The sequence below is a fragment of the Penicillium subrubescens genome, assembly GCF_028828155.1.
Source record: "Penicillium subrubescens strain IBT 31985 chromosome Unknown utg000003l_segment0_segment0, whole genome shotgun sequence".
Lineage (NCBI taxonomy): Eukaryota > Fungi > Ascomycota > Eurotiomycetes > Eurotiales > Aspergillaceae > Penicillium > Penicillium subrubescens.
In genome coordinates, this window is record NW_026643153.1 from 547,808 (window position 1) to 562,619 (window position 14,812).

The 14,812-nt window shown below is 47.6% G+C and overlaps 5 protein-coding genes across 5 annotated transcripts; 4 read left to right on the forward strand and 1 right to left on the reverse strand.

Moving 5' to 3' along the window:
- Positions 1 to 507: 507 nt before the first annotated feature.
- N7473_004332 (uncharacterized protein) lies at positions 508 to 925 on the forward strand (the record flags this gene model as incomplete). Its single annotated transcript, XM_057150272.1, has 2 exons — positions 508 to 670; positions 705 to 925. The coding sequence occupies 2 exons, from the start codon at positions 508 to 510 to the stop codon at positions 923 to 925; spliced, it is 384 nt and encodes a 127-aa protein (XP_057010382.1).
- A 614-nt stretch (positions 926 to 1,539) lies between these two features.
- On the forward strand, positions 1,540 to 3,119 carry N7473_004333 (MFS general substrate transporter; the record flags this gene model as incomplete). Its single annotated transcript, XM_057150273.1, has 2 exons — positions 1,540 to 1,839; positions 1,896 to 3,119. The coding sequence occupies 2 exons, from the start codon at positions 1,540 to 1,542 to the stop codon at positions 3,117 to 3,119; spliced, it is 1,524 nt and encodes a 507-aa protein (XP_057010383.1).
- Positions 3,120 to 3,854: 735 nt separating this feature from the next.
- N7473_004334 (NRPS-like protein biosynthetic cluster) lies at positions 3,855 to 4,577 on the reverse strand. Its single transcript, XM_057150274.1, has 3 exons — positions 4,487 to 4,577; positions 4,135 to 4,399; positions 3,855 to 4,085 (listed from the first exon to the last, which is right to left on the reverse strand). The coding sequence occupies exons 2-3, from the start codon at positions 4,356 to 4,358 to the stop codon at positions 3,914 to 3,916; spliced, it is 396 nt and encodes a 131-aa protein (XP_057010384.1). The 5' UTR covers positions 4,359 to 4,399; positions 4,487 to 4,577; the 3' UTR covers positions 3,855 to 3,913.
- A 1,449-nt stretch (positions 4,578 to 6,026) lies between these two features.
- Positions 6,027 to 7,970, forward strand: N7473_004335 (uncharacterized protein). Its single transcript, XM_057150275.1, has 4 exons — positions 6,027 to 6,148; positions 6,216 to 6,310; positions 6,363 to 7,013; positions 7,077 to 7,970. Exons 1-4 carry the CDS (start codon positions 6,059 to 6,061, stop codon positions 7,945 to 7,947), a joined length of 1,707 nt encoding a protein of 568 aa, XP_057010385.1. The 5' UTR covers positions 6,027 to 6,058; the 3' UTR covers positions 7,948 to 7,970.
- A 4,588-nt stretch (positions 7,971 to 12,558) lies between these two features.
- N7473_004336 (uncharacterized protein) lies at positions 12,559 to 13,103 on the forward strand (the record flags this gene model as incomplete). Its single annotated transcript, XM_057150276.1, has 3 exons — positions 12,559 to 12,687; positions 12,749 to 12,982; positions 13,050 to 13,103. 3 exons carry the CDS (start codon positions 12,559 to 12,561, stop codon positions 13,101 to 13,103), a joined length of 417 nt encoding a protein of 138 aa, XP_057010386.1.
- Positions 13,104 to 14,812: the final 1,709 nt, after the last annotated feature.

Sequence of the window (14,812 nt, forward strand, 5' to 3'; positions counted from 1 at the left end):
AATCAGAAGTAAATGAGACAAGTGAGTTATCAACAAGTAGCTCAATCTGTTTATGACGCACCCACCCAAATCCACACATCTAAGTGAAAATCCACGACTAGAACTAGAGCCACCCATGGGCCGCAGGAAATTGACCTCATGTACAGAGGTCAAAGAAGAACCGCCGAGTCGGAATCGGTGGTTGAAACTTTTCCAACATCTCTGGGTGAGCCAAAAGAACGAATCTAATGTGTTGACTGTTCGAAGTTATTATTTTCGGCGACAGCTAAACCCCTTTTGGAATAGTGATAAATGAAAACTCTTTTGGTTACTAGTCTAGCTGTGTTTGATCAAATATTGTTTTCTGACCTCGCGTTACCCAATCAAACTTAGTATCCTTAATCAGTGCTAGCCGAACTATTCACTGCAGCTCCTATTTCCATCCGCCCTGTGGATCATTTTTTGCGAGGGTGAGCCCTGTGTTTCTCACCCCCATGCGCCATCGACCTCTGGGGAGCCAATTTTAACATGACATTACTAGCCACAGGTCCCAATATTCGAAAGCGCGGCCGACCACGAAATTACCCATCCGAGGAGCAGAGGCGCGAGGCTCGCACGATTCAACGGCGGCATCAACGGCGACGACAGTTCGCCAGAGCCGCCGAGGCCGCCAACGATGCAGCTCAAATTAGTCCGTACTGTGCTAATTTCGTTCGCGTACATAGCGAGCCTATACGCTGGCTCCTGCGGCCCCCGCCCGCGTCCCGTAGGACCGGCATCGTTGCGTTCGTCTCGTCGCGTTCGACCCGGCGGAAGTCATCACGCGGGGGAGACCCGCGGCGTCGCCCGCGGACCCCCATGGACCCGCCGGGATAAGGTCTTCGGACGAGTTAGGGGGGGCAGCGACAGCAGCATCGACGGTATCACGAAGGGTGAGATACGATAGGAGCTGCCTAGGGGGACTACTTAATATACTTAGGCTCGATCCGTAGTAAGCACGCCTTCTGTGATTTTGCCCCCGCCGGCGTGTCGGATTCTAGTATATTTCTCGACCTGGTTCGTAATGATATATATCTCTACATCCATTCCCAATATGTAGCACCGAGCTACTGTAAATTTGAAAATTTAACCGTATTTAACAGGATGTCTTATTTGCGCTGGAGTGAGGTAAGATTCAGACGCTACCTGGAATATATCCATAGATAGGCGCTAGTGAGAAAGATCGGCAATTTTGTGTCCAGGCCAGTGTTATTGGGTGCACTGGCTGATCATGTCTTCTGCTTTATTGGTTTCTAGAATGGTTGTCTATAGCTGTCCGATTCTTGGTTTGGAAAAGTTTATGAGCCAAATATTCACTCTTCAATGTGCGTGATGTGCTATTAAGGGGTGACCCCCTGCGCAAAGATGCCCAAGTGTCGATCATCCGTGTATCAGGAACTTGCAGTGAAGGACGGATTCTTGTAGTCATCTCGTGAGACGTCCGGGGCAAGGCGAACCTTTTTCAAACATCCTTCTTTTGCTAAAGAAAAAGCGAGGGGAGTCTTTTGGCAATCCCAAGCCATGGCTATGGCCAGCTGTAACCCCAATGAATCCAAGCTTCTCAATGACGATACTAGCCAGGAACGATCTGCCAATGTCCATAAAGTTGAAGATCAAGAGATGGAGGGACTACCATGTCGGCAACATCAGTCCCTATCCATCCTCTCGGGGCCCGAAAAAATCCTGTCCATCCTTATCATCACCACCATGACCTTCCTGGGGCCAGCTTCAACAAGCATGTATTTTCCTATTCTCGGCACTCTGTCGCGAGAACTACATGTCTTTCCCAGTCAAATAAGCTTGACAATCACTGTATATATGGTATGGAACACACTGTTCGTCCCACAGACAAAGTCAGCTCATTCATACTCTTCAAGATCACGCAAGCTCTCTTCCCTCTGCTAACAGCGAGCTTTTCGGATCAACGTGGACGTCGGCCCGTTTTCATTGTTTGCTTGGCAGTATATCTAAGTGCAAACATCGGTCTCGCCTTGCAAACTAGCTATGGTGGGCTGATGGCACTGCGTTGCCTGCAGAGCTTCGGTAGCAGCAGCTTGTCAGTCGTGGGCATCGCATACTTATCGGATATACTCACCCGTGCAGAACGCAGCAAATACCGCCTCTATACCTCCTCAGGCTACACCTTGTCTCATCTTGTCGGCCCCGTCACGGGGGGTCTCCTAGCGCAGTTTCTCGGTTGGAGATATGTGTTCTGGTTTCTGGCTATATTTGCGGCTGTCACAATATTATTCATCCTGGTGTTCCTGCGCGAGTCATGTCGCGCCGTAGTGCACAACGGAGAAGTACCGCCTCAGCGCTGGAATCGAGCGCTAATAGACTTCCTCCATCCGCTCGAATACCGTCAAGATACCCCATGGCCACGCACACCCGGGCGCACACCCGGGCGCACACCCGGAGTCCTCGACACAATTCGACTCCTCAGTCACAGGTCGACATGCTTGCTCTCCATATTTTCAGCCGTGCTATTTTGCGGAAATATGGCCATCTTTGTCAGCATTCCGGTCCTCTTCGAGGACCAATATGGTTTTCAACTATGGCAAGTCGGACTTACCTACGTGCCCTACGCCGTAGGAGGATTTGCCGCGCGCTGGATCGTTGCTCCTCTCACTACGAAAAATAAGCGGCGATACCGTCGTCGCATCGGCGTCGAGGCCATGGATCGGAGTCCCCAAGAACTCCCCTTAGAGCGCGCTTGTCTGCAAGTCATCCTCCCTTTTGTTTATATGGCCTGTATCTGGATGGCAGTGTATGGGTGGTTGATGAAGCGTAACGTCCATCCCGCCGGTCCATTAGTCATGCTTTGTTTCGCTGGCAATGCTATCACGGGGGTCAATATCGGAATCACAGGGCTGCTGCTGGCAACCCATGGAAAGCGGCCTGCGGTTGTGCTGGCAGCTGCAAATTTGGTCCGGTTTCTATGCGCGGCAGGCGCGGTAGCGGGCATCCTCCCGTTGGTCAAGACTGTTGGCATCGGCTGGACAGCAACCATTATGGCTGGAGTGTATCTGCTTTTTTCGGGGTTGTTGTGGGTGGTTTATTGTTATGGGCATCTCTGGCGGACCATTGAGCAGAAGGAATGATGTTATACAGGGAACCAAACAAGCCTCGAATTTATCCATCTACACCATCTAGCCAAAATATGCATGATCCTTGGGGTACCCCGGGAAGTACTGGCCACTTAGGGATCGTATGGGTCTCTACACATTTTACCACCAATAGGCAGGTACCCGGTACACTCATATTATGTCTGCTATATCTCAATCACCGGACCATTGTATATAAATAATCATCTCCATTGAAAACAGCTCAGTACACCATCCGCACCTCTTCAGGATCTTTCCGTGCCAGAGCATCCCTTTCAACCCGCTTTACCAGCAGGAAATGTTCCAGAGCGAAAGTATCGATGATGCGATTCAGCTCAACCTCCTCCTTATGTGTTAAATGAAGAGTGTGATATTGGCACCTTGCCTGCTAATCCATGACCCTTTACCAGGCCGGAGATATTGACTCAACCCCATTCACAGAATATTCACGAGGCCGATACCCCCGGATGCGAAAGAACTTGTCCAATGCCTGCGCCTTGATCACTTTATCTAAGGCCGTTCTGGGTACCTCTTCTCCGTCTTTCAATATGTATAGAAGGACAGGTAGTTTCTAAAGCTCCAAACTTAGAGAAAGGTCATCGCGGATTCTTCGCAGATCGACGTCCGAGTTTCGACAATTGAGACGGACAAGTGCTGCAGCAAGTCCCCTTAACTCGCGGTCAAGTACAGGAAGGATGTACGCCTCGGATATGTAATAAAGACACAAGAGATGTTGTTCTAGCTCTAGGACAGAGATTTTGCGATTAAGAAAGTTGATCCCAGTGTGGTTTTCAGTTAGGTTTCAAAACGACCCCTACAGGCTTCAGCAGGAGGGTTCGTACAGTCAAAGTCTCCCCTCCCTTCAAAAAGTAACTGGCCCCGACACGTCGCACAAGGTCGCCCGTTTTGTAGAATCCCTCCTCGTCGAATGCATCCTTGTTTGCTGTTTCATCGTTGAGATAGCTGCCGAATATCAGCATATATGAGATAAGTATCAATGCGAAAGTCCTACTGCGTGAACATTCGAGGAGACTTGACAAGCAACTCTCCCTTATCCCGATTTGATAGCTTGATCTGCACCCTAGTAGCAGGCATACTAATACACCAATCGGACGCGAACTCGCATCTTGCTCCCTGCTCGACCTGGATTGTCTTGATATGATTTGCATATTCTTTGATCAGAGAAACACGTTCAACGGCGTTGGGCTCGGTCAGAATATATGCCACATCGGACATGGTCAAGAGCTTGAGAGTCTCGTGTGGTGTGGCGTTAGTTGCTACATAAAGTACAATATGTAAATAGGCAGATTAGTGATATCCCTCAGTTATTTTGGATCTTTCACACTGTTGAGAGATGGACTCACGCAACGATACACATGTCCCTCCTAGCGTGGCAATCGCAAAGAATCTAACCAGAAAGTAATATCCGCTTACTGAGATAGACGCTATACGACCAGTGTCAGGCCGAAGGAGGCCTCTGGCATCGAACCAGGCAGCGGGGAGTTCTCGTCACAGTGTTTTGCGCAGACGACAAATATTATCGAGTAGTTCGTTGGGCCCCACATCAACGCCATACTCGTCGTGGGTTAAAACTCCTTGAACTGACTGCCTTAGCTGGAGCAAACTGACAAATATAGGATCGTTCGGAAATTTGTTCATGCTGAATCGTAAGAGATCTGATATGGGAATTGAATATGGAGAGTGAGAGACGGTTGTCCATAACGCAGATCCGAGCAATGGCATCTCTGGGGTATTTCAGGATGTCCCGTAACACAACAGGAATCAGCTGAGCTTCACATCCAAGAGTGGGTCCACTTGACCTTGCTCTGGCTGTCTATTTGTCCGAGAGAATTACTAGCGCATCCTGCCGCAGCTTGATACATACCTCTTAGAGCTACTTGTAATGCCCCCTTCCGGCTTTAGTGTATTGTAATATAATTCCATTTTGAGCTATCCAGGGGCGATCTGGTGTTAGGCTTGTTTCACTACGTATTAATTACACTAGTGTGGCGACAATTTTTTTGCAAATGTGCGGCCAGAGGCGGTACACTATACCGTAATTGCAAAGAACTTGTCCGAGCAAGCTCAGACAGTAATAGCTAGTAATCCTAATAGGCGAGTGGGATCGTGGATAGGACCAAGCGGAACCCATCTTGGATGCAAAGGTTGATTGATTCAAGAAAGAACGAATATCATAGGGGAGGTCGAAATACCCTCTGGATGGATAGGCACGCGGCGTTACGACAGCCGTAATGCCGGGAATACCAAATTACTATACAAACACAAAGGAAAGTGGGTCACTCAGTATAAACTCTGTCGTGAGTAACACTATATGTCTCGACATACCTTTATTGGTGCTATGGCTTACTTGGAGCTGGTCTTCACCGGCGATCTTCCGTTATCACAAATTACCACTTCTTTGCATGGCCGTGATGACCTAGCTTTTAATTTCTGCAACTGCAGTTGAGTTTACAACCAATGTCTTCACCGAGTCCATTCAGAATATTTTAGAAGACGGACGATCCTAATCGCAGTACGTACTTCGTACGTGATTGCTTTGAAAGTATTGAGGTATTGATGGAGCCGGGGCTCCAAAGGCCTTTCCCAGATTAATTATATTCCGTTCACGGTCAGAGTCATCTCGGTCAGACTTTGACAGACGCCGCCACGTTCTAAAGCGGCAAAAGGAGAAAATTCTAAGTCCGGTAGTCCGGAAAGCTTCTGCATGAGGACATAGGTCATTGGGAAATGTCCTGCATTCTGGATCACTAAGTCTGACCGCCACTTGTACGAAGTTCAACCTGCAAAGCGTCCAGGTTTCAGACACCAAAAACCATAATTGTCTGACATAAATATAAAAGTTGCGTCAATTCCCGGTTGGTTATCAGAGATTATTCAAGGAGCGGGCTTCATTATAGTTCTGCAACTACGACACCATGACTGTGCCTGCGCCTGTGCCTGTGCGTGCTATATCTCCGCCAAGGATGCTTCCTCTCGGAACGAGTCAACCTCCTGGCGACAAATATGTGTGTCTAGACTCTATTATTTTCCTTCAGTGTACGTACTACCCATACTAACGGCAGACATGATCAGGCAGTTAGTGTGTCCTTGCCAACATGGGACTCGGTACCCGGCCGACCCCTTGGCTATCAATGGGTGATTGAAAAAATGGAGGCGAATTATCCAAGGTAATCGCACATATCACTTTACAGAACTCGAAATCCTAGCTAACTGATTCAGGTTCGGTGTTAGCGGTATCGTGCAACAGTTAGCCAGCGCGGTGCTGCAGCGGTGCGCGGTTCCAGAAGAACAGATGCATTGCCTTGTGTTCACCTCCAAGGAGGCAGCAAGTCGATGTATGGTGTATCTCCAGAACCACTATAACTCGGATATTCGAGCTGACATGGTATGCCTCTACCTATCCCACGGGGCTAGTGGCCCGACAACCACACATTGGGACCGATTCTACTCGGTGATATACGATGCTGATGCCAGGGCGGCAGCAGGCCACTTCTGGTCTATCTTTGGTGACGGAATTTCCGGTCGGCATGCCGAGTTTTATCTTCAGCTATGGCCGTATATGTCCTCCGAGTCTCAAAATGAATTACTGCGGTTCTGTGCTCCTGCCACAGGAACAGGCACACACGCTGGCACTCTCACCTGCACTGCCAAGATAGCCATCCCGATGCTCGAATTGTCGGATGGAGAGCAAGCCGCGAAAATAGAGATTAGGAACAGGATTGCGGAATTGATAGCGTCTGATAATTCTGAGCTCCCTCCACCGTCTGCAAAAGATGTATTCCTTTACGCAAAGGGGATGTGCGCTATTTCTGCCGTGGCACGGGCGCTGATCCCAAAGGACAAAGGCGCTTCAGGAGCGGTGGTATTCGGGTGAGCACATAAAACAAATTTTAGATTCAATCCGTGACAAGACAAAACTTATTCTTCGTTTAGGTGGCCCTACGCCGAAACCCCCAAATGTGTAGGCCAATCTGGCTATGAACGCTTCACACTCTACAGTCAGGGGACAACAGAGGAGTTGAATCAGCTAGAAGCCTCACTCACGTTGGGATCACGCATCCGTGTCTTGTTCTGCGAAGTTCCGTCGAATCCCCTCCTTCGAACTCCTGATCTTCAGCGGATCCGGAACCTCGCAGATCAGTACGACTTTATTGTTGTCTGCGATGAAACGCTTGGAACATTTGTTAATGTGGATATACTACCGTACGTGGATGTGGCTATCACGAGCCTAACTAAGGTATTCAATGGCGCCGCCAACGCTATGGGGAGGAGTGCCGTCGTCAACCCGCAGAGCCGCTACTACAGCGAAGTCCACGCTAGACTTACAGCTATATACGAAGACCTCCTCTTCCCAACCGAGGCGCTTGTCCTCGCCCAGAACTCCCGAGACTTCCAAAAACGCGTGGGCAGGTGTAGCGCCAATGCCCTTACCCTGGCTACTTTCCTCTCATTACACCCGAGAGTTGAGTCGGTGCTTTACCCTCCCTTGGTGCCTACCGGGCAACTCTATGAGCTCTATCGTCGCAGGAACGGCGGATATGGGTATGTTCTGAGTATCCTGTTCCGGGAACCGTACGATGCGGTAAGGTTTTATGACAAGTTAGATATGAGAAAGGGGCCAAGCATTGGCACGAATTTTAGTTTGGCCCTTCCATATGCACAGCTCGCTCATGTCTTTGACCTCGATTGGGCTGAGTCACAGGGGATTCCCAAGCATATTGTGAGGTTTAGTGTTGGGTTGGAATCGGAGGATGATTTAGTGAAGTGTGTTTCCAGAGCGTTAGAGGAATTCACGCCCCTTTAGCCGACCTTGGGCCATATTAAAACCAAATAAAGCGTACTTCCGCTTTGTAGGAAATATATCTTCTAAATATACGGTAGGTTCTGGAGAGATTGGTGATATAACATTGAGCGATTCATCCACGGGAATAAATTGCGGCGAGAAAAGTAAGCAACAGAGTTCTAAACAAGCCTCTGCCACACATAAGTCTAGATATTCACTGTCGAGGCTCGCTGAGAAATAAAAAAGAAAATGATACGAGAGGCTAAGGCATCATAGCACTCCATGAGATGCAAGGGATCTGGAGAAGGAGCAATCTTCGCCCCTTCGGGAATTCAGATTCCTCCAATCAACCGCCACCTCGAAAGACCTATGACTTCACATAGTACAAACCATTGATTGTTCCGCCATGATTCGTCTACCACCAACTTCGATCGCTCCTCTGTACGGAAGCCGTATATAGGCTAGAGTTACAGTGGTTGCGCACTATTTCTCCGCCTTTTTATTCCAAGGTTGGGTTTAGCTCACCTTCCAAAACCCCCCCCGATACGATATAACTAGTATAAACAATGCACCCATATTTAATATAATGTATATAAACATCGCTTTTCTTCAGGCATATGTATATCTATAGGTATTGGAAAGTGTAGCCTGCATTATACTCTAACTATAGGGTACAAGGGATCATTGATAATAATAGATAAGGTATAAGTTACTAGGTAGATGGGATAAATAAAGATTTTGATCGTTGGAAAGATGGATAAATTGAACCTGGCCCTGAAAGCAGAGATGTAGAGGGGTACTAAATTTTTGTTATGCCACTATAGCTATCACTGCCAGTGATGATTCTCTACTTATGCTAGCAGATTTTAAGCCCCGATAAGCCGAAGCTCGATTATACTTCTCTGGCGTAAAGTATTGCGATCTACCTTTCCAGCCTGCTGACATATTAGTTCTGAGCTATCAGGATTAAACAAGCAGACATACATTGACACAGGGCGACCCTCCAAAATCTGAAAACCGCCGTCGTGGTGAAACCTCTCGGGCAGTGTAGTGCGAGCCCATGCAGTTAAAGATCCATAAAATTTGGTGTAGTCATTATCTTAGTGTCGGCATCGGAATCAAGATGGTCTGGCTCATCGCGAAGCCAATCCTCCTTAACCTGGATCATGTTGAAATTAGAAGCCGAGTCTGGCAGAGCGGACTTATCTTCGATCAATAAGGGATTGGCGAACGTCCCTGACTCAGGGATAGCCATAGAGTCACACAAGACCATTTCAGATTATTCACGTGATAAAGTGGATATTGAACAGTAGACAGAAGTAGTTCACGTCCCTGGTGATATGATCAGGCGGAAGGCGATTACTTTGCTGAGAGTAGGTTTAAATATATACAGTAACCCTCAGTGAAATTGACACCACTTAACTCTAGGACGTGATCATAAGTTCTACTTACGTTTTAAGTTCCTAGGAATCTAGATGTCGGGACATACCCTCCCGTGATAAGCAAAGACATGTTGTACGTAATCTTGCTAAGCTGCGGCTCCCGCCGTATAGATTCAGGGGCACTGGACGATGACACGAACACACATCTATCTACATCAATCAATCTACTTTCTGCTTTTGGAGCATACATGCTGTCCACTTAACTGTGTACACAGTACCTAGCTGGTGATACCAACAACTTTAAAAGGTCTCTTCTTCATTACGCTGCCATGGGGGACTGTACAAACCTCCTTCTTTATCTCCTACAAAGTGAGCCGGAGATTGATTCTCGTGATATGTGGGGGCGAACACCCCTCTCCTGGGCTGCCGAGTACGGCTCACTGCATGCAGTGAAAATTTTACTGGAACGAGGAGCATATGTCAATGCAATGGATTATGAGGGCGGCACACCATTGACATGGCTGATATACGCCGGTAATCCTAATAGCAAAAACTTGGCGGCTACGGGAGCATACCTAAAAGAGAGGGGCGCCAAAGAAGATACGATGAGGGGCATCACGCGGGCCTGGGTTTGAGTTTTGACTTATTCTCGCTTGCTCCGATACATCCGCCCACGTATCTAAAGCTCCTGATGGCATGGAACAAGCTGATTTTGTATTTTGCCAATAAGTACATCAGACGGCGGTCATATTTAGGGTAGCTTGCAAATCACGGCAGGGAAAGGCTGGGTAAAAGTGTTCTTGCTTTTGCAATCAGTCTTGTTCACATAAATCTCCAGCTAGGAATTGCCTTTATGTATTACAAAGTTACTAGATTAGTTTAGCAATTGAATCTGATATTGGAATTAAAGCATGCTAGTTTCTTGATCCAACCACCCACCAATCTTGACCAAGCCCGGAGCAGTATTCTCACGTTAATTTTCATCCGTAAAATGGCTTGGCACGGAAGATATGTAATATTTGGCGATCCCTTCTGTGTAAATATCAACCAGACTTATTGTTGGTAAAGGCTGCAAGAAACCGACTCTAGAAAGATGTGAGCCGTCCAGGAATCCAATAGCCACAAAGAATCGGACATAGCTTGCATGAGTCTCCATCTTCACTTTCAGGAAATCAGTTACGCTCCCATTGACGGCTCTATCAAACCCGAGAACACATACCTTGGCCCTGGGCGTTCTCTTGATCCTGGAGGATTTGATACGGTTTCTGGGAACATAGAAGTCGGTTCTAGGGCCCATATAGCGTCCAGGAAACCCGACGTATCTTCCTGAGGCTAGCCGATTTCGTACGGAGTACATTTCGGAGAGCCGGGACAGCCACTATTGAGGCTCCAATTCCAAGGACAAACTACTGCAGAATCCTAACAAGAGATGGGGAACGGCGGCCGGTGAAAGGTAAATCATTCTTCAAAAATCGAATTGGTTGAAAGAAAAAGAAAAGAACACAATCAATCAGACAAAATGGTCAGGAAAAATACGAGCGAAATGTGACTTTCACTTTCTATACTCTTTTAACATAGCTGGGCGGTGCTATCCAAATCGACTAAGTGAGGAACAAATAACACCGAGGGTACAACTTGGCGACCAGATTCAATCTCATGTGTGCACGGGCTATGCTTCGTATTCAGGCCTCTGCGGCGCGCTTGTTATCTCGATCGACTTTTGTGCCCTTTCTGACATATAGACAATATGTAGCATATATCTTCCAATATGCGTCCGCGCTTACGAACAGCACAAATTTGGACGCGTTTCCCTCCAGGCTTGTAACACCAATTTATTACCAAAATATCTTTAACAAAATGAGCACCAACAATATAATGCACCTTCTTGATCAGATCAGCGAATCCGCACCGGGTCTCACATACCACAACTTTCGTCCATACTAAGGGATTTTCGGGAATGAAAAAAGCTCCGAAACTCGGAGACAAGACCTACGGGCCATTGCTCCGAAAGTCTTCTATATTGATTCAGACTGCGGAGCAAGTACAGATCGACGTGGTTGACTGGTAAATCGAGGGTTGGTTGGCAACTGGTAGCGGGGCTGTGGATTGCATGGGTGCTAAAGATAGGTTCGTGGGAGATTCCCAGTCTGCCGCACTACACCTGCTCCCAACCTTGAATCCATTGTTCAATATACAGGACGAGTTGTCTACGTGCTGATTGAAGAAGGTGACCCGGCCGTTCCGTTCCACTTCAATCGACGCGGCTGGTAGACCACCTTCCGTGCCGCAAGCGTCCACAAACATGTGGGAGTCTTGACGGGAGGCATCGATAATTTTGCTCAATTCTGGAAGCTTGTTAGCGTTATGCCGATTCTCCTACCAAATAAATACCTACCTGAACAGTCACTTCCGTTGAGCGGCCAAGGGATGCAGAATGTCCGTGCAACCGTGGTTATCATTAGACCATACCAGGCATTGATTGTCAAAATCAATAACCTCAAGAGTGCCACCAAAGGAGCCCCATGCATAGATAATAGCGAGAAGCACAAAAATAGAGAAGCGCATTTTGTTGTTGAGCTTTGAGAGACAAAAGAAATTGCGGTTAAGACTGAGGGTATTGTTTTGGGGTTGTCTGAATCACAGTGTGGATCAAGTCCACGGCGTCTCCACGGAGCTTTGAAACAATTTCTACGTTCGTTCTAGCTTCAATCTGAGGGAATCTCGTAGTATTGGGAAATGCGCGTCACCATCGCTTCCGGTGCGGGCTGAGTCACACTCCTGGCCTTTCTTCGCAGATCATCTCGCGTACCATAGATCCTCAAGAAAGGCTTTGGAATTTGAGTGGAACTCACCGTTGAACAATCGAAGATTAAACGCTGAAAAGACTTCACTTGTCACAGTTGCGAGTCAACTCGCACCTCACCACCTCGCTATCTCACCATCTCACCATCTCACCCCCATACGATAAGGTTCCACTGATTAATATTCTCTTTTGAAGAATTTGGGTATACCTGAAAAATCCAATGAAAAAATGGGTCAGAAAGTGAACCAGTGGAATTCAGTTCTGTGGACTCGAGCTATCGAGTTAACTATAGTTACTATTAGGGAGCACGATCTAATCGATTTCCGCTCCTCGCTTCCAAAAAAGGCTCGCGGAGACTTTGTGAGTCCCAGTGAGTCCCAAAAGCCTGTGTCACGATCACTCCATTACATCACTCTGTCAATATTATCTCGCACTCAATCCCACGTCATGAAGTCCATTATTTCTCCAGTCGTGCTAGCTAGTGTATCCTTGGCCCAGAATTCTATCATCGGCCTTCCTACCACCGGTTATACAGTGACCAAAGGTAGCAACGTGACCGTCCAGGTTCAACGCCTTGTATGTTGCTCTTATGCAAATTTGAAAGCCAAAAGTGAAATAAATCTAACACGTGCATTAGAACTCCTTGACTGGCTCTACCGAGATTGCTGTTGTAATTGGGGTTTCCTCCTGTGTATCTATTGCTTGTCGACCAGCGGGCGAGGTCATGGGTACTATTCTTTACCAGGGCCCTTTCGACCCGCAGCACCACGAATCGAGCCAGCCTCCCTATCAGAACTTTACGGTCACACTTCCTAACTTGATCGCAGCTGGTAATGCACAAATCAATGTTGCCCGTGCGGCTCTTGTCGGAGTAAGTGAAGTCTGACATAGTGGGGTACCTTCCTTCTGGTGTTAAGTTGCTAATCCATTAATCGAAGGCTGGGCCTTTCCCCTACTTGGAGACTATGAACCGTACCGTGGTGGTAGTCTAAGCAGTTCGAGAAGCGCTTTTCTGGTAACGATTCCGACTGCGATATAGTGTTCTTGGTCGCATTTTTGTACCTAAGCAAGCTAAACTGTATCAGTTACTCTGAATTATAGTCTCTGAGATCAAACGAAATCTATTCAATATGACTGAGTGAGTGCACTATTGTAACGGAAAACTTAAAAACAAAATAGTTGCGCTTGGGAAGGGAATATATCTACGAGCGTCACCGCTACGGATTGAGACTCCATTCTTGTGATAGAGTCTGTCGAATATATGATGGGCTAGTCTGGCCAGCTGACTACTAGTCACAATGCTGTTGTTGCATATCCAGATAAGCCCAAGATTTTTTGAATGAGAATCCAGTATAACCAAGATAGCGAATCAATTAGTTATACCCTCAACTATTTATAAGTAGTTTGTTGCTTGCTTAGATTGACTTCTTGGAGTAAGCATCTGTTCGCAGATTGAAATATCTGCAAAGGACAAGCAGGATGCCACATTGCTACTTATGTGAGACACGCTAATGTGAATCGATTTTATGGCCTATGTGGCCCCAGGAGCTCCTACGCGGCTTTTGGACCTCAACCTATCCCTTGAGACTTATTTCCTAGAATCACGACGGGCGTTCCTGTGAGTGGATCTCTCGGGCCCTGGGAATTCATAAGCTCCTGGGAGCCTCCCGTTTGCCTCTAGAGATCCATAGAATAGCACGTTAGCCTGAATCAGAGACCTAGGCTGATGCATCAGAAACTGAACAAACGATATAAAAGCGACCATTCCTTCCACCGATACGTTTTCAGGTCTATTTGACTACCATTTGGAATCTTGACGTTTGTCCTTGGTATGCGTTTGATATCCAAGCAAACGACGCTCAGTCTCGGATCCAAGACCCCAAGATGCTGTTTCGGCTTCCCGCAGAAATCCTTCTCTACCTTGCAGATTTCTTGCATTCATCACGGGATTTGCTTGCGATGGCACTTGTGAATAGATTTTCGAGAGACGTCTTCCTCCCGTGTCTCTACGCCTTCAATGTTCGCCATCAGCGTAGCTCTGCCTTGACCTGGGCCGCTCAACACAACCAAATCGGTCTGGCGAATCGAATGCTAAAGGAACATCGAGGAAATGCCAACACGCAAGATTATAGATCCCGCACGCCTATATTTCACGCCATTCAAATCAGAAGTGAAGAAATGATCCGAACTCTTCTGGAAAGCGCGGCAGATATCAACTGGCAAGATGACCAACAGCAGACCCCCCTACTGTACGCTCTGCAGCGGGGACGCCTGTCTATGGCGCGCATTTTATTGCGATATTTCCATCCATCAGTGGATTGTATGGATTTCAAGGATCGAAATGCCATCTGGTATGCTGTCGCCAATTGCGATGAGGATTTGGTGCGACTTCTCTTGGAACTGCAAAGCGACATATGGATGATGGACTGCCGACGGACCACCCCTCTCAACCTGGCAATTTCCAAACGGAATTTGCCCATCACCCAAATGCTGCTTCATCACGCAGAAGCTTATCCTTCACAACCTCGACTGGTGGACGTGAATGCCGGAGATCATCCGCTTTGCTTAGCCGTCGACGCCGGTCTGAAAGAAATCGCTCAATCCCTGATTATCTATGGTGCAGATCTCCATGTCACGGACAGATACGGCCAGCCCTTGTTGCACCAAGCCGCCAGCAACGGGCATGATGACGTCATCCGAC